Raw genomic sequence first — 18,871 nt, 5'->3', positions numbered from 1 at the left:
TTTCAGATTACAGACTCTTCTGATAAAATATTAGTGCAGTAAAGATCGTGAAGAGTGTAAGAATTAGTAGCACAAGATGATCTATAAAAAGATCATATATAAGCTATGAAGCGTGTGCTACTTTTCTTTGTGTTGAACTTTTTAAGTACTCAAGGAATTTTGATATTCGTCTGATAAGAGAGTAGCTTTGTTCCTCGAAGATTGATAATAAGTGAAGTGTCGTGTCGAACAAGGATTTGATCCAAGTATATATAATCGACTGAGTTCAACGTTCATAATCAGAGAAGTCTTCAGATAACTGATACAATCAGCTTTATTACCGAAATAGGTTCCTGCAGAAAAGCTATAAAACAATCAGTCTTGTTTTATACTCAATTGAGTAATATGCATTAAATGACTCCGTATAGTATTTAATGCTGCAATTAATACTGGTACTAGGAACTCTTTAACGGTAACAATTAAGATAGCAACGTTAGAAAACGTTCTCTACTGGTTTGTATTGTTATCCTTTTTCTACTGGTTTTAGTTTTACTAGAGCAGCAGCTACTGATAAGCTATTCTGTTGAATTGGTCTGCTGGTCTACTGGTTTTAGTTATCATCGCCACAATAAAATTCATATCTAACAGACTGCATGTGGTTTTATTATGTATTATTTGTTATTCTCAGTTTATACGTGTTGAGTCTTTAGGCTCACTAGACTTAATCGATGCAGGTGAAGACGTTTATGAGGAGACATGAGGTGGGGACCAAGGAGCAGGCTTGGACTGATCGGGAGGCTAAACCCGAGGACCGCCATGTTTTAAGCTTTATGAAAATATTTAAGACTTTTGTCAAACTTTAAATTTCAAAGCTGCTGTTGCAACAAGTTGTGAGACGTACATTTTATTTATTTTATCGAATTTTGAATGTTAACGTTTATTCAAGAAAATTTTAATTTTTCCGCAAATCTTGAATAGTAAAAGTACGGTATGTTACAGGATCTTTGAAGTTAGTGGTGTACCTAATTTGAAGAAAAGAATCCTTTGGAACAAGGAGTGCTCTTGGAAGCTTGTAGATTGGGCCAACCCTTCAAGAGCTCAGTTGTTTACAATTTAGTTGGAGCCAATAATCAATCCTTGTGATTGATAGGTAAAAAATCTAAGCACACTATGTATGATTTTTTGTTTGTTCTTGTTATTTGCTACACATCTAGTAGGGTGCTCGGCTTTGTTACTTAAAAATATGATTTTTGAAACTTCTGTTGCGCATCCGGCCACCCGTAACCGATCCCCTTTCAAGTGGTATCAGAGCTTTGGTTTCTTTTTGTGTAGCAAATACTTGATATTATATTGAGGACTTTTTCTAACCGTATGAGAAAATTAGAAACAACAAATCAAGGGCCTGTTGAGGGGTTGTTTTGGGCGAAATGTTGCTGCCCAAGGGGCTGCCCATTTCGGGCGGCAAGGGCAGCCCGAAACGCCCCCAACAATTTAATTAAAAAAATTGTTGGCCAGAATCTGGCAACGGAGCTCCGACAATGACGATGACGGATATGGTTTTCCAAAAGTGTTTTGGATATCAAAGTGTCATGGGTCCTAAGCTTGTTGGACTATTAAGATGGTTGATATTTTGTGAAATTTAAATTGGCCAAATAATTTTTGATGAATTTTTTTTTTGGGCCTTTAAGTTTAAATCTACAAAATATGTATATATTTTTTCATAAAATAAAAAATTGAAGTTAGACTTTAATTATTTATAGTAAATGGTGATTTACAAGAAATTCGGTTATAAATAAATTAATGAGAAAGTAAAAAAATGAGTTTTTTTACTTTGTTGATTAATTTATAATCGAGGCGGTTAGTGATTGTATCAAGATATATAATATTAAATCAATTGATTATTGTGATAATTAATTGATGGTGTATGATATTGATATTATGAATGAAGGATGATCAAAAGCCCAAAGCCCAATTTGCTAGGTGTATGCTAGGATATTTTGTGTTGAATGATTGTAATAATTATCAATTTATAAGTGGGCTTAGTTTATAGCTCGGTCCCACCCCATGAGATGTATTCCTATTTGCCATTGATATTTATTTGTAAATATTACTATAGTGGAAGATCAGGAGTGGAAGATGTTGGGCCTTGATTATTATAAAAATCTAAGGCATGTAAATATTGGAAGATTATGTATTATGCATTTGCATCTCATGCATTCCTTAGGATTGGACCTAAGCCCGTGTTTGGTGCACCATTAGTATTGGAACGATTGATCATCCTTATTGGTTTACTGTTTATAATATATGCATAATATATTATAAATAATGAGTGTGCGTTATTATTATTATAATAACTAAGTTGCATGAATTCGGAAAACATACGATCAAACATGGCGAGCTTTTAAAATAAAATTAGTGATGAGACCTTTTCCAAATTACAAAATATTCATTTTGAATAAGATTCAAAATTAATATCAAGCCCGAAAAGGGGAATTATAACGGTGTCTATAATTTCATGTCTTCCATCGACAATGGATGCATGATAAACGCTACCCGTGCTCAGTGCTCGGCTCATATTCTTGGGGGAGCCCTGGACTCTGAAAAACGTGATATCCATTGACATGGTGATGTGAACTACGTGGAACTCCCATGATTTTGGCTCATATTATTTAGGTAACTCATGGCGACCGTCTATTAAGGTTCAATATTGTTGGGTAAGGCTTGACATGTAAAGATGAACGACGTCATATTATTTTGTCCTAATCAAACGTGAGATTGGAAAAATTTACGTAGAGGGTTGGATGAAGATGCAATTGGGAACTACATTTTAGAAATTATAATTGGCTGATATTATTCGGGATCATAATTTGCTAATTGGACCTTACGTACCTACTGAGGAAAGGAGTTTCCGTTTTCAATAGAGGGTAGTGAAAAATGTCAAAACAGTGGGAGTGAAAATTTATGAAGTAAAAGTCTAACTTTATATCTTACAAAATATTTTAAAATAGTCATTAACATTTATCTGTTCTTTTTTTTTTCAGTACAAATTTTGACAATTTCTTCGATACGCAACCTGTTATCTGCAATACTCGACAAACACATTTTAACTAGACCTAATTACCTCAATTGGCTAAGAAACCTGAAAATCGTCTTGAATTCGGAAAGGATAGCATATACACTCACTGAGTCGCCCCTTGTTGAGGCTCCGACTAGTTGCACTCCTGAGGAATTGCAGACTTACAAGGATTGATGTGACCATGACTTGAAAGCCAACAATTATATGCAGGCTTCTATGAATGATGAGTTGCAGAGGCGTTTTGAGGATGCAAAGAGTGTTGCTGACATTCATATGATCTCAAAGAGCTCTTAGGTGAGCAAACACGACCTCTTATGCATGCTACCGTCAAGGAGCTAATCACTTTACATATGTGAGATGGGGCTTCGATCCTTGAGCATGGCCTAAAGATCATTGGGCTTGTGGACAAACTCGTTGGCATGGGTCTTATGGTGCCATCAAAGTTGACTACTGACGTGTTGCTCTTGTTGATGCCTAGCTCATTTGATCCTTTTGTGGTGAATTTTTAATATGAACAAGCTAGAGCCTACTTTTGAGGAGTTGACATGCTTGTTACGTTTGAGTCTACCATCAAGAAAAAGAAGTCAGTACTTTATGTGGGTTCTTCATTTGGTACGAAGACTGGTACACATGGGAAGGGAAAAAAGTGTTCTTTCCAACGTCCCATGAAGAATGTGCCCTTGAAGAGGCAAGCTCCGATTCCCGCTGTGGCAGCCATACCAGTTAAGGCTGACAAGACCGGTGATATCTATCATCACTGCAAGAAGCCTGGACATTGGAGGCGTAACTGCAGAGATATCTTACCCAGAAAGGTTCGGGAAATGATATGTTCTACATTGAAGTAAACATTTCAATTAACTCTACTTCTTGGGTATTAGATACCGGCTATTGCTCACATCTCTGTAATGATTTTCAGGCGATGGGAAGAAGTAGGAGACTTAGGGAAGGTGAGACTTTCTTGAGGATGGGCAATGGAGCAAGAGTTGCTGCCAAGGATATTGGAGATGTTTACTTACTTTTGAACGATGATTTTTAAGTTAATTTTATGATATGTTTTGTTTGTACCTGATTTGGTGAAAAACATTGTTTCCACTTCTATGCTTGATAAAGATGGATATTCTTGTTTATTTAGCAAATGTGTGTGCAACATTTACAAGAATGAATGTTTGATTGGTACGGGACAACTTGAAGACGATCTTTATAACCTAAAATTGAAAGATATTCCACTAAACAATGTCCAAGGAATAACAACAAAAAACAAGCAGAAAACAAGATACTCTAAATTCGGCACAATTATGGCAAGCTCGATTAGGACATATTACCCTAAGAAGGATGAACAAGCTAGTGGAGTAGGCATGTTTGATATGTCTGATATTAATTCTCTCACATCTTGTCTGAATGGAAAGATGACCAAAATTCCCTTTAAGGGCCACGTGGAGCGAGCCAAAGGATTATTGGATTTGATCCATACCGATGTGTGCGGTCCACTTAGCATCACCATTAAGCATGAAAATTCCTACTTCATCACCTTTACCGATGATTTTTTAAGATATGGGTATGTGTATTTGAAGAAATACAAATCTGAAGGCTTTGAAAGGTTCAAAGAATTCAGAAATGAAGTAGAGAAACAGTTGGGATGAAGCATCAAGTCACTTCAATCGGATCGAGGTGGTGTGTGACACCCTAAAAACAAAGGTGCATAAATTAAAGTTTATTAGTATAAATTTATTAATTTCATTATTTTTTCGGTACAAATTTTATTTGTCCAAAGTATCTAGAAATACATTAAAATACATCACAATACACTTAAAAATTCATCAAGCACTATGAGGTGCTTTTTCCAAAATCAAATACCCAAAATATAATAAAATATAATAAAATATTATAATTAAACTCAACATATATGTTAAGTAATTAATTACACTAATTATTGAGTTCAATATAAGATAATTAGGTTCAATAATTGGATACACGAATATAATAATATTAAATTTGGATAAACATGAGATTTTTCTATTTAATAAATAATTAATAAGTATAATAATAAAATAATAATAATAATAAAAAAAATAATAATAAAAATTAAAGGATAATCATGAAATTCGGCTATATATAGCCGACTCCATTCCTCCAAAACCACATATCGGCCGAGAGAAAAGAAAGGGGAGGAAGAAAGAAAGAGAGAAGAGGAAAGAAAAGAAGGAAAAAAGAGAGAAAAAAAATAGAAGGAAAAGTCATACCCTTTCCGAAAAATCCCGATAAATCACCAACTATTCACCTCATATCATAAAACAATATAGCACTGGAGGTGGCGTAAGAAGATCGACCGAAAACAAGGAAATTCAACAAAGATATTCCGCAAATCGGCAACGGTATCCCGTATTCAAGCTAGGTACTTTTCGCTTATTTTTCTTATAGTTACACACAAAACTAGAGGTCGACTTTAATAACAAAGTTGTACCTCTTGTTGCATAGATGAAGTACATATCGTCCGTCGTCCCAAAATATGGCCGGAACTAAGATTTCCGGAATGCCGGAGTACCTCCGTTAGCCACACGACGATATTTAATTCTGGTATCGTTCGGTTAAGAATTTGACAAAACTTTCAATACGAGAATTCAAGATCATGAAAAGATACACATTCTGGAAAAAAACGGGCCGCGCGTGGCCACCGGACGGCCATCCACGCGCCGGCACCATCGGCGCGTGTATCACACGCGCCGCCGGAACGGCAAATTTCCGGCAGCCGAACGTCCCTGAGGTTATTTCCGACTTTTTGACCAACTTTCGTAATATCTGGATATACCTTCTAATTAATATGGATTTTTGAAACTTAATTAAAATCCACCGGATTAAATTTTGAACAAAAAATAATCTGAAAATGATCAGATAGTTACTTAAAAACTCTAACATGTAAATATCATTCATAATATATTTTTAGGACTTGCTCCAGGAACTCGGAGTATTAATCAAGCCTAAATTGTAAGTTATCAGGTGAGGAAATTACTATTCATTCTTCTATTAAAGCCCTTGGCATTTGGCCTGGAAATTTCAATAGCATTTATTTAATGTTCAAATATCATCCACTGTTCATTTCTATTAATGATATATTTTCTTGCATATTTATGAATGGATTGATATATCATGAATGAATGAATGAATGAATGAATGGAGTCATGGACAACGGATTTCGGTCCGGAAATTGAGTCCACTGGACAACGTGGCTTCGGCCCGGAAAATGAGTCCAATGAACAACGGGTCAAAATTCCCGGGTATATGGTTCATCTGAACAACGCGCACCGAATATTTCGGTCCGGAGAATGGTTCACCCGGCTCGCAAAAAGTGCTCAATTAGAGCAACCAATGTTATTTTATGGAATTTTCATTTATTGATTATTTCATTACATCTCATTCATAATATCTAAATTTTTATTCCTATTATTTCATGTATAATTATGGTGAAGTGTTTTTTTAAAAGCCATATATTGATTTAAACTCACTAAGTCCTTAAAGACTTAACCCTCTGTTTCTTTTCGTCTATTATAATTTCCAGACACAGGAACCCCCGAATTGGAACAAGAGGAAAATAACTGAAGCTGAAATAAGAGCATTTGAAAGTTGAGATGATCTGTTTATAAATGAATGTTAAACTTCCGCTGTAACATAATTGTACATATGAATGTTAGACTTCCGCTGTAAAATAATTGTACATATTTGAAATAAGAATGTAAATATTTGTAGATAATCCTTAAAATATTGTAGAAAATATTCAAAATTTTATCTACAATATCTTTCTAATAATAATAATGCTAAAAATAAAAATAGAAATTCAATAAAGAAAGATTGAAAGTAAATGTGGCATCTAGTAAGGGAATAATTATGAATTCCTAAACCGGGCGCCACAGAGGTGGTATCAGAGCCTAGGATTCTTAGAACCTAGAGACAAAAGCCTAAGGTTTATTATAATTTCATACATTAATTTTTATGTTTTCATCATAAATTAAATGTCTCTTTTCAGGATGACTCAGTTTGCTTGTTCTGCTTGGGTTTTGAAACATGTCTTGTTTAAAAATAAAACCGACTGTTTACCCTCTAACATAACTATGTACATTCATTGCAAGATATGTTCATGTTTTATATTCATATGTTTAGAATGACGTCTTCACAAAATAGTACTCAAGCCAGAATCGGACAAGACATCCCTCCTCAAGATGACCACAACTCGGCAACTGGTGGAAATTCCAGAAACGCTCAACACAATCCCCCCGAAGAACAAAACATGCAAAATATGTTTGAAATAATGCATCAATTTGTGCAGTTTTGTCAACAAAATCAACCACGACCTCATGATCAAGCTCAAGAACATCACCTTGAGACAAATGATAGAGCTCTTGAGAGATTTTTGAGATTCAAACCACCAAAGTTTGAAGGAAAATCAGATGCTTGTCAAGCAGAATCTTGGCTAAGCAAAATCAACAAAATATTCTCTATTCTCAAATATCCTGAAGAACAAAAGGTGAATTTTTCCACTTATTTATTTGAAGAAGCAGCTCATAACTGGTGGCGTACAGTGGAACATAGGTGGACAAAGAATCACACCCCAAAGACGTGGGAAAATTTTCTGCAAGAGTTCAAAGGTAAATATATAACTCAAGTTATATTGAATACCCGAGAACGTGAATTTATGGATTTAGTCCAAGGTGACATGACCGTAGCTCAATATGAGGCAGAATTCCACCGTCTTATACATTATGCACCACATTACATGGAAGATGAGGTAAGAAAAAGGAAAAAATTTGTCCAAGGATTAAAGCTCGATATCCGTTGGGCAACGCTGTCCACAGAAGTTACCAGTTATGTTTCTGCTGTTAATCAAGCCCTACGAGTGGAAGAAGACATAAAGACACTTCTTAAAAAAGAAGAAGAAGAAAAGAAAATCAGAAAGCCCAACTTTTTTGAGGATAACCGGAAAAGAAAATTTGAAAAGAAAACACAACAAGTCGGGCAAGGAGAAGCTGTCAAAGGAAAAGTTCCAAGAAACAACAATAAAAAGTGTGGATATTGTGGATTACCAAATCATGAAGAAGAAAAGTGTTGGAGAAAAAGTGGGAAATGTCTTATTTGCGGAAGTGAGCAACACCGTATTCAAGATTGTCCAAAAAGAACGCAAAAGACTCAACCCACAACAAAGTCAAAGATACCTGCTCGAGCCTATGCCCTCTTAGGAAACCAAGAGGAGGAAGTTGACCCCACTGCAGTCGTAGAAGGTACTGTTACCATATTATCCAGTTCTGCAAAAACTTTATTTGATCCAGGAGCTACTCATTCTTTTATCTCAAAAGTTTTTGCACATAAATTACCACTATTATTTGAACAGCTACCATATAGCTTCGAAATTAGCTCACCTTTAGGGACAACGATGATTACTGACATCGTTTACAGAAACTGTCCCTTAAACTTCCAAGAACAAGAATATCTAGCAGATTTGATTGAATTGCCTATCAAGAGCTATGATATTATTCTTGGAATGGATTGGTTATTTAGACACCAAGCCCAACTCAATTGCTACACAAAAGAAGTTTATCTTCAAACTTCTCATCCAATCATTTCCAAAGCTAACCATACTATGGGAATAGTATCAACAACAGAAGCTAGGGCTATATTAAAAGACAACGGACAAGGATTTCTAGCTTATTTGATAAATAAGCCAAAAGATCAACTCAAAATCTCAGAAATCTCAGTTGTACAAGAATTCCCAGAGGTTTTTCCTGAAGAGATCAATACTTTACCTCCTCAAAGAGACGTAGAGTTTTCCATTGATCTAATACCTGGAGCACAACCCAGATCAAAAACTCCATATCGAATGGCACCTTCAGAGTTAAAAGAATTAAAACTTCAATTACAAGAGCTCATGGACAAGAAGTACGTCCGGCCTAGTACATCTCCATGGGGTGCTCCTGTATTATTTGTCAAAAAGAAAGATGGAACTCTAAGGATGTGCATTGATTATCGAGAACTTAACAATGTTACCATCAAAAACAAATATCCTCTGCCACATATCGAAGAATTGTTTGATGTTTTACAAGGATCTCAAGTATATTCAAAACTTGATTTACGGCAAGGATATTACCAATTGAGGATTAAGGAGGATGACATCTCCAAAACGGCTTTTAATACTCGTTATGGACACTACGAGTTTGTGGTAATGCCATTCGGATTAACCAACGCCCCTGCAGCTTTCATGGACATGATGCATCGAATATTTCAACCATTCTTGGACAAATTCGTTGTCATATTCATAGATGACATTTTGATATTTTCAAGAAGTCATGAGGAACATGCTCAACATCTACGATTGATTCTCAAAACTTTGAAAGAGCATCAATTGTATGCCAAATTCAGTAAGTGTGAATTTTGGCTAGAAAAAGTGTCATTTCTTGGCCACTTTATTTCTAAGAAAGGACTGGAAGTAGATCCTGCAAAAATAGAAGCCATATCTCGTTGGAAACAACCAATCAACATCACAGAAATCAGAATTTTTCTCGGCTTAGCAGGATACTACCGAAGATTCATTAAAGATTTTGCGAAAATTGCTGTTCCCCTGACACAACTAACTCGCAAAGACAACCCTTTCTTGTGGAATGATGAGTGTGAGAAAAGTTTTTGCAAATTAAAAGAAATGCTTACCAGTGCACCTGTATTAGCTTTACCAGAAGGAACAGAAGGATTTGTGGTTTACACAGATGCCTCAAAAGAAGGCTTTGGATGTGTACTGATGCAAAACGATAAAGTTATTGCATATGCATCTAGAAAATTAAAGAATCACGAGTTAAATTATCCCACTCATGATCTGGAATTAGGAGCAATAGTGTTTGCATTAGCAAAATGGAGACACTATTTGTACGGTTCCAAATTTGATATTTATACAGACCACAAAAGCCTGAAGTATTTATTTACTCAAAAAGAGCTGAACATGAGGCAAAGAAGATTGATTGAATTTTTGGAAGACTACGATTGTTCCATTCTTTATCAATCAGGTAAAGCTAATGTAGTGGCTGATGCTTTAAGTAGAAGGATTAGCATGGCTTGTTTGGGAATGAAAGAAGAAAGAGAATGGGTACACATCCATTCTCGTGGGCACTTGGCCGGATTGAGAATTGAACCTGAATTTCGTACCAGAATTAAGCAAAATCAAGAATTGGACCAAGAAGTTTCAAAACTCCGTGCTGATACCAATTTCATCACCAATTCACAAGGAATACTATGCTATCATGACCGTATTTGTGTGCCAAGTTCAATGAAAAAATGAAATAATGGAAAAATCACATCAGTCTCGGATCAACATTCATCCAGGAGGATCTAAGATGTAACAAGAGATTAAAAAACACTTCTGGTGGAAAGGAATGAAACGAGATATTGCAGATTTCGTTTCACAATGCCTATCTTGTCAAATGATAAAGGCTGAACATCAAAGACCAGCAGGTCTTTTGCAACCACTTCCTATACCAGAATGGAAATGGGATCAAATAACTATGGACTTTGTGACCGGATTACCCCAGCTTCCAGGAGGTTTTAATAGCATATGGGTAATCGTTGATCGTTTGACCAAGTCAGCACATTTTATACCCATAAGTCACAAATATGGGGTGGAAAAACTGGCTGAACTCTATCAGAAGGAAATTATACGATTACATGGTATCCCCACTACCATAGTATCTGATAGAGATCCGAAGTTTACATCAAGATTATGGAAAAAACTTCAGGAATGCCTTGGTACCAAATTAAATTTTAGCACAGCAGCACATCCGCAAACCGATGGTCAATCTGAACGAACCATTCAAATATTGGAAGACATGCTTCGCGCATGTGTGCTAGATTTTGGGGCAAATTGGGGAAAACATTTGCCTCTAGTTGAATTTTCATACAACAATAGTTATCAATCCTCAATAAAAATGGCGCCATATGAAGCATTATATGGAAGAAAATGTCGATCTCCTCTTAACTGGGATATGGATGAATGGAGAGGCACAAAGAATGGACAAGAACGAGCAATCAGGCCTGACATTATACAAGAAGCTATCGACAAAATACAACTTATCAGGCAACGAATACAAACAGCTCAAAGTCGACAGAAGAGTTATGCAGATAAGAGGCGGAAAGATTTGAAATTTGAAGTCGGAGATTTCGTATTACTAAAAGTATCACCAAGAAAAGGAATCAGGCGTACTGGAAAGAAGGGAAAGTTACATCCTCGATTTGTTGGACCCTTTGAAGTGATAGAACGAATAGGCACTGTGGCTTATCGTCTATCTCTACCCGAAAATATCTCTGGTATACATAACGTATTCCACGTATCACAATTAAGGAAATGCAAAGTAGACTCAGCCCAATTGATTGACCACCAACAGATAGATCTGGAAGACAATCTAACATATGAAGAAAAACCTGTGAAGATTTTGGACCAAAGAATAAAGGAACTTCGTGGTCGACCAATTCAGTTGGTAAAAGTCTTATGGAAAAACCACAACATTGAAGAAGCAACGTGGGAAACAGAGAAAGATATGAGATATCAATATCCTCATTTATTCCAATAACTCCTAAATCTGGGGACCAGATTTTTAAAAGGAGGGGATATTGTGACACCCTAAAAACAAAGGTGCATAAATTAAAGTTTATTAGTATAAATTTATTAATTTCATTATTTTTTCGGTACAAATTTTATTTGTCCAAAGTATCTAGAAATACATTAAAATACATCACAATACACTTAAAAATTCATCAAGCACTATGAGGTGCTTTTTCCAAAATCAAATACCCAAAATATAATAAAATATAATAAAATATTATAATTAAACTCAACATATATGTTAAGTAATTAATTACACTAATTATTGAGTTCAATATAAGATAATTAGGTTCAATAATTGGATACACGAATATAATAATATTAAATTTGGATAAACATGAGATTTTTCTATTTAATAAATAATTAATAAGTATAATAATAAAATAATAATAATAAAAAAAAATAATAATAATAAAAATTAAAGGATAATCATGAAATTCGGCTATATATAGCCGACTCCATTCCTCCAAAACCACATATCGGCCGAGAGAAAAGAAAGGGGAGGAAGAAAGAAAGAGAGAAGAGGAAAGAAAAGAAGGAAAAAAGAGAGAAAAAAAAATAGAAGGAAAAGTCATACCCTTTCCGAAAAATCCCGATAAATCACCAACTATTCACCTCATATCATAAAACAATATAGCACTGGAGGTGGCGTAAGAAGATCGACCGAAAACAAGGAAATTCAACAAAGATATTCCGCAAATCGGCAACGGTATCCCGTATTCAAGCTAGGTACTTTTCGCTTATTTTTCTTATAGTTACACACAAAACTAGAGGTCGACTTTAATAACAAAGTTGTACCTCTTGTTGCATAGATGAAGTACATATCGTCCGTCGTCCCAAAATATGGCCGGAACTAAGATTTCCGGAATGCCGGAGTACCTCCGTTAGCCACACGACGATATTTAATTCTGGTATCGTTCGGTTAAGAATTTGACAAAACTTTCAATACGAGAATTCAAGATCATGAAAAGATACACATTCTGGAAAAAAACGGGCCGCGCGTGGCCACCGGACGGCCATCCACGCGCCGGCACCATCGGCGCGTGTATCACACGCGCCGCCGGAACGGCAAATTTCCGGCAGCCGAACGTCCCTGAGGTTATTTCCGACTTTTTGACCAACTTTCGTAATATCTGGATATACCTTCTAATTAATATGGATTTTTGAAACTTAATTAAAATCCACCGGATTAAATTTTGAACAAAAAATAATCTGAAAATGATCAGATAGTTACTTAAAAACTCTAACATGTAAATATCATTCATAATATATTTTTAGGACTTGCTCCAGGAACTCGGAGTATTAATCAAGCCTAAATTGTAAGTTATCAGGTGAGGAAATTACTATTCATTCTTCTATTAAAGCCCTTGGCATTTGGCCTGGAAATTTCAATAGCATTTATTTAATGTTCAAATATCATCCACTGTTCATTTCTATTAATGATATATTTTCTTGCATATTTATGAATGGATTGATATATCATGAATGAATGAATGAATGAATGAATGGAGTCATGGACAACGGATTTCGGTCCGGAAATTGAGTCCACTGGACAACGTGGCTTCGGCCCGGAAAATGAGTCCAATGAACAACGGGTCAAAATTCCCGGGTATATGGTTCATCTGAACAACGCGCACCGAATATTTCGGTCCGGAGAATGGTTCACCCGGCTCGCAAAAAGTGCTCAATTAGAGCAACCAATGTTATTTTATGGAATTTTCATTTATTGATTATTTCATTACATCTCATTCATAATATCTAAATTTTTATTCCTATTATTTCATGTATAATTATGGTGAAGTGTTTTTTTAAAAGCCATATATTGATTTAAACTCACTAAGTCCTTAAAGACTTAACCCTCTGTTTCTTTTCGTCTATTATAATTTCCAGACACAGGAACCCCCGAATTGGAACAAGAGGAAAATAACTGAAGCTGAAATAAGAGCATTTGAAAGTTGAGATGATCTGTTTATAAATGAATGTTAAACTTCCGCTGTAACATAATTGTACATATGAATGTTAGACTTCCGCTGTAAAATAATTGTACATATTTGAAATAAGAATGTAAATATTTGTAGATAATCCTTAAAATATTGTAGAAAATATTCAAAATTTTATCTACAATATCTTTCTAATAATAATAATGCTAAAAATAAAAATAGAAATTCAATAAAGAAAGATTGAAAGTAAATGTGGCATCTAGTAAGGGAATAATTATGAATTCCTAAACCGGGCGCCACATGGTGAGTACTTGAGTGCCGAGTTCCAAGAGTATCTTAGGGAGAGGGATTCTCTTGCAGTGAACTCCGCCTGCTACACCACAGTTGAATGGTGTTTCAGAGCGTCATAACCGGAATTTGATGGACATGGTTCGGTCTATGATGGAGTTCATGGAATTGTCACCATCCTTTTGGGGATATGCGCTTGAGACAACGACATTGTTAATGAACAATGTCTAATCAAAAGCAGTTGATAATACACCATATGAGATATGTATGGGTAAGCCTCCCAAATATTCTTATCTTATAATATGGAGATGCCCTACTTATGTGAAACATGTAGTGGAAGATAATTTGGATAGTCGATCCGTTTTATGTTATTTTGTGGGATATCCAAGAAATTCAATTGGATATTATTTCTATCATCCCCAAAAAACAAAGGTGTTTGTTTCTAGGAATGCAAATTTTTTGGAAAAATAATTTCTATTAGATAGAAAAGGGGAGATGATAGAACTCGAAGAGGTTCGAGAGACACCCACAACCGAAGAGCCAAGAGAGGAGATACAAGTTCCTAAAAGATTCGAGAGAGTCTCGAGACCACCTCTGAGGTATGGTATGCTTCTTGAAAAGGTCCATGATGAGCCTAACCATGGATGTGTTCCAATAACCTTCAAGGAGGCGTTATTTGACTTGAAGGTTATTGGATGCTGATTCATCCAAGTGGCTTGAAGCAATGGAATCTGAGATGAATTTCATGCATTCGAACCAAGTGTAGAATCTTGTGGATCCACCTGAGGGAACTGTTCTCATAGGGTGTAAATTGATTTCAAGAGGAAACTTGGGGTGGATGGGAAGGTATTGACTTCCAAAGCGCAATTGATAGCAAAAGGTTATACTCAAAGACAAGGAGTTGACTATGAGGAAACATTTTCTCCAGTTGCAATGTTCAAGTCTATAAGGATATTTCTAGCCATAGCTGCATGGTATGTCTATAAAATATGACAGATAGATGTAAAGATAGCCTTTCTTAATGTGTGTAGTAAGGAAGATATTTACATGTCTCAACCTGAAGGGTTTACATCCATCGGAAGTGAGCATATGGTATGCAAACTTCATAGATGTATTTATGGTCTAAATCAGGCATCTAGGAGTTGGAAACTTAGATTCAATGGTACAATCAAAGAGTTTGGTTTTACTAAGAATCCTGAGGAACCCTCTGTGTATAAGAAAGTCGGTGGGAGTGCTGTCACATTCCTGGTGCTTTATGTTGATGACATTCTACTCATTGAGAATAATGTATGAATGTTGCAATCAACATAAAAATGGTTGGCAAGTAAGTTCTCGATGCAAGACTTGGGTGAAGCATCTTTTTTATTGGGAATACAGATCTATAGTGATAGATCGAAAAGATCCCAGTCCACATACATTGATACCATCGTAAAGCGGTTCTCGATGGATGAGTCCAAGAAAGGACATCTACCAATGTGTCATGGTGTGTCCCTATCCAAGTCTATGTCTCCTAAGAATGATGCATAGATAGCGCCGATGACAAGGATTGCTTATGCATATGCAATTGGTAGTATCATGTATGGGATGATATCTATACATATTAAAGTGGCTTTTGCACTAAGTGTAGTGAGTAGATATAAATCAAACCATGGTCTTTTACACTGGAAAACTGTGAAAGACTTCGTCAAGTTATTGAGAATAACCAATAAGTTGTTCTTTGTCTATGGGTGTAGAGAATTAAAATTGGAAGGCTATACTGACTCTAGCTTCCAAAGCGATATTGATGACTAAAAGTCAACCTCTGGGTTCGTACTCATGCTAAATGATGATGTTGTCTCTTGGAAGAGTTCCAAGCAAGACAGTACTGTGGATTCCACCACTGAGGCCGAATACATTGCTGCATTAGCTGCAGTAAAGGAGGATGTTTGGTTAAGGAATTTCGTCCCAGAGTTGGGCGTCATTCCTAATAGAGTTGTCATGTCCCGGTGTTTCGTAAAAACACGAGAGCCATTGCTCAGGTGAAGGAGCCAAGGTCTCATCAGAAATCCAGACATGTATTGAGAAAGTACCACATCCTCTGAGAGATTGTGGAAAGAGGAGGAGTATCAATTGACAAAGTTGGATCCACAGATAATGTTGTTGATCCACTAACCAAGCCTTTACCTGGACCATTGTTTGAGATGCATCACGAATCGTTGGGTTTGAAGCATATGGATAGTTGGCTCTAGTGTAAGTGGGAGATTGTTAGAATATGTGTCCGTCGAGCCAAGTGTTGGTCGATGGTTCACGTTGAAACTCTATGTATAAACAATCTTTATTTTAATAATATTTTAAATTATTGTTTTAGCCCATCTTTATCTGTATATCCTTGCTAGTTGCATAGATAAAGTCTATGAATATACAAATAATATGAGATGCTCATATGATGAGTATCATGAAACTTATATTTGGAATACTGTATATTCTAAACAGTTCCTAGTCGATTCACCCGCCGTTAAAAAGGATAAAGACCGTTTGAATTTGAAACTAGTATCTACGATGTGAGTACCATGTTTCATTGGTAGGGGAAATTGTGATGTCCGAGCATGCAGATAGGTGCTCCTTTTAGAGTGCACTGAACAACCCTCCATAAAGGACTTTTCAAGTGGTTCTTACTTATCGAGTGGAAACGTCCTAGTTTATGTTGTACTCCATTAGTCCTTATGACCTGAGACAACATTGTGACTTTATATGCTTGTATTGAACTTTGATTTGTTTACCGACTCATATGAGTCATCAGGTGGCAAGGTTGAGTGTTTTGTCAAAACATATAGGAGTCGATGCATTGTATTCGGTATCCTATGTGATTTGATGTGTATGTTGTTTTAATTCTCTGATCAGAGAGTTGTTGGTAATTAAGAACTATGTTTCTTAGATTACAACATCAATGCAACTGTAACATGATACATAGTATCGATTCTTTGACAACTCTTGATATACCAATAGTTGTCGAATCGGTCGAGATATATGAGATGAAGGCACCGTGTTGTACGCTAACCATAATGGAATGGTTCTTGCAGGCACTATCATTTAATACCTATGGAATCATGTAAGCGATGCTGCTAGACGTTTAACAGGATTGGTTGGGTAGTATTAGACTTGAGTTCTGACGTTCTTATTATCAAGGAGTCGATAAATAAGAATAAACAACTGAGGTATGCTTATATAAGGACATGTTTAGTCCTGAATCACATTGAGATTTGAACCCACTGCTAGTTGTATCATTGAACCATTGAGGGTCACACAAGTGCTAACTTTCTAGATCTCGTTGAGAAAAAAAATGGTTCAATATGTTGAACGGCTTATAAAGGAGTTTATAAGAGCAAAGAAAATATAAGTATGACTTCTATAAGGGGATTATGTGGAATGTAACTTTTAATTTGTGTAATTGTTCCTAAATTAAAATTTGGCTCCAATAAATAACGTATTTGAAAATTGTGATTTTCATAAACATTGTTATGGACTAAATTAAATTAATTCAAGTATTAATTAAACATTAGTGGACCTAGTAAAGTCCAATTAATTAAATTAATTCAAGTGTTGAATTAATTAAATTACATTGAGTTTTGTATAGCACAATTGGAAATAATTATTCAACTAGTGGGCTTGAGTACACTCAAGTAAAAATTTAATTAATCTCAAATGTGTTTGAGATATTTAAATAATATTCCATGATCTTTGTACATGTTACAAGCCAAATTTCATGCAAGGGAGGTGAAGAGTTGGGAGACAACGTTTTCAATAAACAAGGCATGTCATGCACATGCACTTTTAAATTTTTCAAGCACCAAGAAAATTTTTCCATCCTTTTCTCCTCCATGAGATGGCGGAAAATTATCCTCATTTTTCTTAGAATGTTTACTCCTTCATTTTGATGATAACAACATAGACTTCTCAAAGAAAACATAATCTACCTTTTCTAATGCAATTGTAAAGTGGATATTTGAAGTTGTGGTGGACCTAATTTGAAGGAAAGAATCCTCTTGAGCAAGGTGTGCTCTTGGAAGCTTGTAGACTGGGTTAATCCTTCAACTGCTAAGTTGTTTACAACTTAGTTGGAGTCAATAATCAATCCTGGTGATTGTTAGGTAAAAAATTCTAAGCACGCTATGTATGATTTTGTGTTTGTTCTTGTTATTTGCTATACATATAGTAGGGCGCTCAGTTTTGTTACTTGAAAATATGAGTTTTGAAACTTCTGTTGCACATCCGGCCACTCATAACCGATCCCCTTTCACACACGTGACTCATGAGTAATTGTGAGGTACATGAAAATGGATAAGCCGGAGGTCGGGGGGTTGATAAGTGAAATAATTGCACGTTATTTATACGAGGATCCATTTGAATTATGTTAGTTTCGAATATAATTATGCTTGGTATTTGTTGTTTTTCTTTCATGCACGAGATGAACGACTATCGGATGATTGATGGCGATTAGGGGCATTTTTATGTTGAACTGTTGATAGACTACAGCCGCATCGCCAAGGAAAAATTTCCGCAGGGCCAAGGTTTTACAGGAGGAAAAGAGGCATAGCAGCGCCATAATATTTGAACCACAGACGCCGCAGCACCGTCACTGCCGAACCGCAAGCACCTAGGTGCTACATTACTGGTGCTGCGATGCTACTTTTGGATTCTACAGGCACCTAGGCGCTGATGCACAAGCACCGCAGCGCTAATGCTAACGAGAAAATACAATTGGAATTTAACTCACGGGCTCAGAATAGAATAAAAAGAAAAAATAGTGTTTCAGAGAGGGGGTAGCCGTTTTTGGAGAGAAGAAACTAGCCTTTCGCCCTCTTTAATTTCTTATGTTGAGATGTCTAAATATTCAAACATGCTTTGTTTCTATTTAGATTTCGCTATGCATTAAATTTTTAATTCTAGAGGATGATGTAGCTTTGTCGTCACGATAATTTTGAC

The 18,871-nt window shown here is 35.8% G+C and overlaps 1 protein-coding gene and 2 long non-coding RNA genes across 3 annotated transcripts; all 3 read left to right on the top strand.

Annotated features, from left to right (window-relative positions):
• Positions 1-5,408: 5,408 nt before the first annotated feature.
• LOC140828487 (uncharacterized) lies at positions 5,409-6,956 on the top strand. The gene is made up of 3 exons (XR_012117235.1): positions 5,409-5,447; positions 5,997-6,049; positions 6,609-6,956. It is a non-coding gene; the product is annotated as an uncharacterized lncRNA (long non-coding RNA).
• A 252-nt stretch (positions 6,957-7,208) lies between these two features.
• LOC140827332 (uncharacterized) lies at positions 7,209-10,364 on the top strand. Its single transcript, XM_073189986.1, has 3 exons — positions 7,209-9,014; positions 9,513-9,960; positions 10,093-10,364. The coding sequence occupies exons 1-3, from the start codon at positions 7,209-7,211 to the stop codon at positions 10,362-10,364; spliced, it is 2,526 nt and encodes an 841-aa protein (XP_073046087.1).
• Positions 10,365-12,199: 1,835 nt separating this feature from the next.
• Positions 12,200-13,872, top strand: LOC140828486 (uncharacterized). The gene is made up of 3 exons (XR_012117233.1): positions 12,200-12,410; positions 12,960-13,012; positions 13,572-13,872. It is a non-coding gene; the product is annotated as an uncharacterized lncRNA (long non-coding RNA).
• The last annotated feature ends 4,999 nt before the right edge of the window (positions 13,873-18,871 follow it).

This window comes from Primulina eburnea, chromosome 3 (genome assembly GCF_022965805.1).
Source record: "Primulina eburnea isolate SZY01 chromosome 3, ASM2296580v1, whole genome shotgun sequence".
Taxonomy (NCBI): Eukaryota; Viridiplantae; Streptophyta; class Magnoliopsida; order Lamiales; family Gesneriaceae; genus Primulina; species Primulina eburnea.
This window is presented reverse-complemented; position numbering and strand designations above follow the sequence as displayed.